Raw genomic sequence first — 7,986 nt, forward strand, 5'->3', positions numbered from 1 at the left:
AATCAACACTCACTCTTCCTCTGCTGCTCACATGGGTCTCTGTCTGTCTGTCTCTGTCTGTCTGTCTCTGTCTGTCTGTCTCTGTCTGTCTGTCTCTGTCTGTCTGTCTCTGTCTCTCTGTCTCTGTCTGTCTCTCTCTCTCCCCTCTCTCTCTCTCCCCCTGTCTCTCTCTCTCTCCCCTCAGTCATACTACAGCTCGGTCTCCCTGCCCGTCTGTCAGCTGCTGATATAACATCTTTATGTAACAGTCTGTCAGATGATTCTTGCTACAGACGCCTGTGAAGCTGATGATTAGAATAATAATGATAATGACCATAACTTAAATCTATATGGTGGAAGACCAAAAGACTTCATAGCACCAAAATGTTCACGAAGACCGTCCCGTCTGGTGACGCCTTAATCCCGTCCCACCGTCGTCCCGTCCCACCGTCGTCCCGTCCCACCGTCATCCAGTCCCACCGTCATCCCGTCCCACCGTCATCCCGTCCCACCATCATCCCGTCCCACCGTCATCCCGTCCCACTATCATCCCCTTCCGCCGTCATCCCGTCCCACTGTCCCACTGTCCCACCGTCATCCCGTCCCGCTGTCCCACTGTCCCACCGTCATCCCGTCCCACATCATCCCGTCCCACCATCATCCCATCCCACCGTCATCCCGTCCCACTATCATCCCGTCCCACTGTCCCACCGTCATCCCGTCCCACTGTCCCACTGTCCCACCGTCATCCCGTCCCACTATCATCCCGTCCCACTGTCCCACCGTCATCCCGTCCCACTGTCCCACTGTCCCACCGTCATCCCGTCCCGCTATCATCCCCTTCCGCCGTCATCCAGTCCCACCGTCATCCCGTCCCACATCATCCCGTCCCACCATCATCCAGTCCCACCGTCATCCCGTCCCACATCATCCCGTCCCACCATCATCCCATCCCACCGTCATCCCGTCCCACTATCATCCCGTCCCACTATCATCCCGTCCCACCGTCATCCCGTCCCACTATCATCCCCTTCCGCCGTCATCCCGTCCCACCATCATCCCATCCCACCATCATCCCATCCCACATCATCCCGTCCCACCATCATCCCATCCCACCGTCATCCCGTCCCACCGTCACCCCGTCCCACCATCATCCCATCCCACATCATCCCGTCCCACCATCATCCCATCCCACCGTCATCCCGTCCGACATCATCCCGTCCCACTATCATCCCGTCCCACCATCATCCCATCCCACCATCATCCCATCCCACATCATCCCGTCCCACCATCATCCCATCCCACCATCATCCCATCCCACATCATCCCGTCCCACCATCATCCCATCCCACCATCATCCCATCCCACATCATCCCGTCCCACCATCATCCCGTCCCACCATCATCCCATCCCACATCATCCCGTCCGACATCATCCCATCCCACATCATCCCGTCCCACCATCATCCCGTCCCACCATCATCCCATCCCACATCATCCCGTCCCACCATCATCCCATCCCACATCATCCCGTCCGACATCATCCCGTCCCACTATCATCCCGTCCCACCATCATCCCATCCCACATCATCCCGTCCCACCATCATCCCGTCCCACCATCATCCCATCCCACATCATCCCGTCCCACCATCATCCCATCCCACATCATCCCGTCCGACATCATCCCGTCCCACTATCATCCCGTCCCACCATCATCCCATCCCACCATCATCCCATCCCACATCATCCCGTCCCACCATCATCCCGTCCCACCATCATCCCATCCCACATCATCCCGTCCCGCTATCATCCCCTTCCGCCGTCATCCAGTCCCACCGTCATCCCGTCCCACCGTCATCCCGTCCAACCATCATCCCGTCCCACCGTCATCCCGTCCCACCGTCATCCCGTCCCACCGTCATCCCGTCCAACCATCATCCCGTCCCACCGTCATCCCGTCCCACCATCATCCCGTCCCACCATCATCCCGTCCAACCATCATCCCGTCCCACTATCATCCCGTCCCACCGTCATCCCGTCCCACTATCATCCCCTTCCGCCGTCATCCAGTCCCACCGTCATTCCGTCCCACCGTCATCCCGTCCCACTATCATCCCGTCCAACCATCATCCCGTCCCACCGTCATCCCGTCCAACCATCATCCCGTCCCACCGTCATCCCGTCCAACCATCATCCCGTCCCACTATCATCCCGTCCCACCGTCATCCCGTCCCACCGTCATCCCGTCCCACTATCATCCCCTTCCGCCGTCATCCCGTCCCACCGTCATCCCGTCCCACTATCATCCCCTTCCGCCGTCATCCCGTCCCACTATCATCCCGTCCCACTATCATCCCCTTCCGCCGTCATCCCGTCCCACTATCATCCCGTCCCACTATCATCCCGTCCCACCGTCATCCAGTCCCACTATCATCCCGTCCCACCGTCATCCCGTCCCACCATCATCCCGTCCCACCATCATCCCGTCCCGCCCGACTGGAGCTGACTGAAGTTGTGTGAAGTTTTGCCGTGTGTGTTGGTCAGCTGGTCTCATTAGTTAGTTCTGGAGTTTAACTCTGCTAATATTAGTCTGGAGGCAAATAGCCACGACCCTTTGGTGTCTAATGGTGAACGTTAGACGCTCAGAGCAACAGCTCTCATTCCCAGTTCTGTAGCTGCAAGCGCACCAGAGCTGTCAACGGTGAAACAGTGGCACTTTGGTTAGGTTTAGGCAAAGATGAAGGTTTGGGTTAAAATAAGAACGTTACTCACATAACTGTAGTTTCACTTTCAGCCTCACAGAGGACCAAAGCCTCGGACCGCTGGGTCAGACTGTGCTGTCCTCATCGGGGTGGACGGGAGGCTACATGCTGCGCTGGTGATGGAGCGCAAAGTATTCTCCAAATCCTTCACCTTTGTCCCGCAAAGGTGGTTCCTGGGTCATTAAACGTGATGAAGATCAGTCTGGTGCAGCCTCACACACTGGAAAAAAAGTCTTTCTGACAGTGATGGTGAATTGATTCAGACTCGTAGAAGATACCAGACCAGGTACCAGAACAGATACCAGACCAGGTACCAGAACAGATACCAGACCAGATACCAGACCAGGTACCAGACCAGGTACCAGACCAGGTACCAGAACAGATACCAGACCAGGTACCAGAACAGGTACCAGACCAGGTACCAGACCAGATACCAGACCAGGTACCAGACCAGGTACCAGAACACCCCTAACTGAGTCAGTCAGTGACATCATGGCTGATGAGTTGGTAGATGTGCTGAACACGTCTAGAAACACGTGTGTGTGTCGTCCGAAGGTACAAACGATGTGTTCAGACATGTGGCAGAAATAAACCTCTGCACTCTCAACGCTGTGTGTGTGTGTGTGTGTGTGTGTGTGTGTGTGAGTGTGTGTGTGTGTGTGTGTGTGTGTGAGAGTGTGTGTGTGTGTGTGTTACTTGATAAGTGATAATAAAACTGATCACACACAACAGCAGCGTGGAGGTTCTGATTGCATTATAATATTCAGCTCATATTTAGTAACACTTGATGGGTCTCTGTGAGGGATGTGGGATCGCTGAGCCGAAACAGTTTTTCAACAGGTGTGAAGTTATTTGTTCATTTTTATAAAGAGGAAGTTTGAGTTTGATCTCTCGTTCACTCACTGAAACACTGACTGGTGACTAGAGGAGGAACAGATCCAAGGAAACCAATGTTAAGATGAGACAACTGTGCCGTCGGAGTCGCTGTGATGTGTGTGGTGGACCTTTATCTGCTCTCTAAGTGAGGACAGAGGCATCTTCACATTATCAGACATTAATAACCTGTCCTTAAATAGGTGTCAATCTGTTTTAGTGTTTATTCTCTATCTGTGTGTCATGTATCTGGCTCTTGGTTTTGTACGGCTGCTACCTCGGCCAGGTCTCCCTTGTAAAAGAGACTTCTGATCTCAATGGGACTTCCTGGTTAAATAAAGGTGAAATAAAACAACCATTAATAAACGGTATATGCAGTACGATGGGTGAGTGCTGCCTTCGATAAATGTTTGAGCAGAGCAGCAGTTAGTAGCCACCTGAATAAGCAGGTTTTTCAGCCTCAGAGCCTCACAGGTGGAATTTGTTCTGGCAGCTTCTAACTCCCACTACAGCCCGTCAGACAGGACGCTTCTCACTGAAGATTACCTTCGGTTACCATCACAAACACCCAGCAGGCCGCGCTCTCGTGCCTTTTACATCCAGGGGGGGGGTTTCCACCTGCCGCCTCCCGTCCTGAGCAGCAGCAGCAGGAGCGACGGTCAGCAGCGCAGTCGATCCTGTTTGATTGTGATCGTCTGGATCACATGTCTGGATGCATGTTCACAGTTAATGTTTGGCAGACTTAATGAGACATGACTGACCTTTAATGCCTCCAACCTCTTCCCTGCTATTCCCTCTAATGAAGCAGCTGTAAGAGTGAGCTCTGATACTCTGGAAAGTCATGTTCACATGTTTAACAAGATGTTGAATAAATACATTTCTAGATAGATAGATAGATAGATAGATAGATAGATAGATAGATAGATAGATAGATCAGTGCTGCCTTCCATCCCATCAGCATGCAGCAGCAGCCTCATTAAATTTGGAGCAGTCTAATCCCTGAAGTTTGTTATCAACCAGGCAGGAAAACACACAGTATTCCAGTGTGTGTGTGTGTGTGTGTGTGAACTCCTAACGCATCCTGGAAAATCTGGAATTCCTCGGGTTTCTCTCCAACCCTATAAAAAGAGTCCCAGTCTTTGAATCTGGGCCCCAAGCAGACCTGAGTACGCTGGTTTACCCCGGTCCCAGTGGTGAGTTAATCTACTGGTCTGCTGGTCTTCTCTCTGGAGAGCATCATTCCACTGCTCCCAGACGGCTCATTGTTTTCATCACTATAAAGCAACACTCATTCTGCCTTTATGAATAGCAGCCAAAACACCACTTCCTGTCAAAGTTAGTGGTTTTTGGAGATGATTAAAAAACATCTGAACATGAAACATGAAACAAGTTGAACAGAACCACTGCAGTCGGATGGGACTCCGTGGTTACAACCAGCAGACTCAGTTACAGCTTTGAACTCTTCTTGACAAACTTGTCAGACAACCAAACCAAAGGAGAGACGCTGAAGATTCAACAGTGACTGAAATCAGTAGGAGGAGGCTGGATCATACATGACCTTTAAACATTGTGTTTGACCCCCACTGCAACAACCTCGTCTTCCTCCATCTTGTCATCCCTTCACCGCCCGACGTCGAACCGTGCCACGCTCCGGCTGAAGCCATTTCCTTCGTTTGTTAGCAGCATAAAAGTTTAATGTGGCGTTTGGTTATCTGCCTGAGGACAGAGGAAGACAGACGACAAAGTCATGAGAATGAAAATGAAACGGGGAATGTAGGAGGAGAAAGATGGCAAACAGGATGGTGTCAAGATTAGATAAATGCTACTCTAAACATCAAACATTTCACTTTTGTCTTTCTTTATTCCTCCTGTCATGCGTCTTCTTTGCCTTTTTTTAATAACAAAACGCCAAAGCATGGAAGCAGTCTGTACTGATTCTTTAGACTACCAGTCAGCTGTGTGCCACCTCCAATCAGCTCATACCCATGAAAATGCTTTGGGTTATAGACGGTTAAGGTCAGCAGCTAAACACCAACTGTCTATAAAGGTCATGTTGAGGTACATGGAGACATGCCGTGAGGGCAAAAATGTCCTCAAAAGTTCAGAAAATGCAGCAGATATTCAAACTGAGAAAGAAATCACAGCTCAATTTGAATATCTGCCCATTCACATCAATTTGACATCACCCCGTCGCTACCACCGACTGGATCTGAAGATGATCCAACTCGTTGCCAAAGTGGGTGTGTACATTCTCCGTACATCTTACATGAAGTCTAACCAAACTTAAAAACTGTCATGTTTTCAAATGCATCAAACCAAAGAGCAAATACTGAATTCACTGTACAAAAAAACGCTAACGTTTATGGACGCATGCTGTCATCCTCAACACTTGGCTGTTAAACACTCGTAGAAACTTGTGTCACGCTGGACGCTTTGTGGTTGAAAAGAATGGTTTTAATTTGCAACCAGAAATGGGAGAAAACAGTGAGGAAAGCGTGTTTATTTGGTGTTAATTGTTGTTTCCATCGGGTGAAACCTTGAACAAGAAGCTGGTTGAGGATAGAGAGTCTTCAGGGAGGTTGGCTCTTACATTTGTCACAGGACAAAGTCAAACAATGGAACAAATTGTTCAGAAAATCTGTCTCAGGGCAAAAGGATCTGATCCAAAGTGAAGCCGAGGCAAAACTCCCATCTCATGCGTCAGTCTGATGCCTGTTTGAGGCACATTAGGAGCATTTGATTAGAAAATTACACCGAAATTAACTCTCAAATACATCAAGGCTTTCAAATGAAAATGATTATTAACCTCGAAAGAAACAAAATGGGAGAAAAGGAAGGAACAAAAGGCTCAGATAAATACCAGGTTAGACGGAGTGAAGACAAGTCCGACTGACGAAATGACTGCCAGCCAGAAATAAAAGCTCTCTATGATGACTGAAGTTCATTTGCATCGCAAAAAGAAACCATTTACAGGTTTTGCAGGATCAGAAAAAATCTAATTTACACCTTTTGGTACATCTGATGTTCTCATGAAACACTCCCAAATATGTCCTGTCAGGTTCTCTTAAAATTGGGGGTTTTAGGAACAAACAAAACGCCTTTCTGGACGGTGTTGCGTTGTGGTCGAGCCAGGATCGACTCTTTTGCTGCTTAGCTGGACCAAACTCATTCAAATGAATGGTAAGGTCAGAGGTTGTTCTGTGCACACTGGCAGGTGGAGTAAAACACTGGAAGACATTCATGGTGTTTCACTCACACATGAAAACAAGTTTTGGGTATTTGGGATATTGATTCTGATTCTGCTTATTCAATGATTTCCAATATGGCAAAAATAGGTCAAATGTTTAGATAACAAAAAACATTTATTGTTTCACTAAAGTTCAATGAACATTCACAGCGTGAACACAAACAATAGAAATGTTTGATCCAGAGTCACTATGTCCATTTTCCTGTCGATGCTATTTTCATTTTCTCAGTTTTCTCTCAAGGGTGAACTGACCGACGCTGTACTGCCTCCAATGTTTAGTCATTTTCTTTGATAAAGTGAAGCCACGAGTGATCAGTGTTTCACTACTGTTGTGACTTCAGTCATGCAGACAAATGGACGCGCTGTTGGGTTGATGCATGACGCAGGCAGTCATGGAATAAAGAAACAACTTCTAAATCATAATCAGTACAACAAATTAATCATACAACTAAACGTGCCAAATATTCATTATTAACAGAAGGAAACTTACATGAAGAGGGTTTGTCTCACAGATGGCAGGGCTCCATCCTTTCAGGAAACAGTGAGGCAGGTGGAGGAAGGTTGGAGAGGAAGGAGGTTGCTGCGTTTAGGAACTGAAAGGCAGAATGGAAATCCAGTTTTCAGTTCCCAATCCTGAAAAAGTGACAAATAGCTGTATAAGAAATGAATAAAGAGAGTTGTGAGAAAAGACAAAGGGAGTAATGCTCCCTGTTCTGTCCCATGGCCTCATATCATCTGTGTGAATGTCACCATCTGTCACCAACAGAACCACATCATCCGCAAAGAACCGAATCCTGAGGCCATGAAACACTCGCCACACCCTCAGATTCTGTCCGTTAGGATCAGAAACAGATCAGAGCCCAACGTGGCTGCACCATCGTCATTGGCACACGGACCATTATATAACTGAGGACACATTTAACCAAATTCAGCCTAAAGGACAACATGTCGGCATGTTGCTTTAAGAAATATGTGAACATGTGTGCTGCATGTATGACTGTCTACTGAATATTTCTGTTTGTATACATACTTGTCTTTGTGCTGACATCTGAGTGTGAGCACGTGTGTGTGTGTGTGTGTTTGACAGTGTGTGGTGTCAGCAAACTGTGTGACAAAGATTTATTGT

The 7,986-nt window shown here is 48.6% G+C and overlaps 1 protein-coding gene across 1 annotated transcript; it reads left to right on the plus strand.

The window, feature by feature from the left end:
* Nucleotides 1-363: 363 nt before the first annotated feature.
* Nucleotides 364-3,216, plus strand: LOC139221457 (uncharacterized). Its single transcript, XM_070853378.1, has 3 exons — nucleotides 364-747; nucleotides 837-2,492; nucleotides 3,004-3,216. Exons 1-3 carry the CDS (start codon nucleotides 364-366, stop codon nucleotides 3,214-3,216), a joined length of 2,253 nt encoding a protein of 750 aa, XP_070709479.1.
* The last annotated feature ends 4,770 nt before the right edge of the window (nucleotides 3,217-7,986 follow it).

The sequence above is a fragment of the Pempheris klunzingeri genome, chromosome 21 (assembly GCF_042242105.1).
Source record: "Pempheris klunzingeri isolate RE-2024b chromosome 21, fPemKlu1.hap1, whole genome shotgun sequence".
In the NCBI taxonomy this organism is placed as follows: Eukaryota; Metazoa; Chordata; class Actinopteri; order Acropomatiformes; family Pempheridae; genus Pempheris; species Pempheris klunzingeri.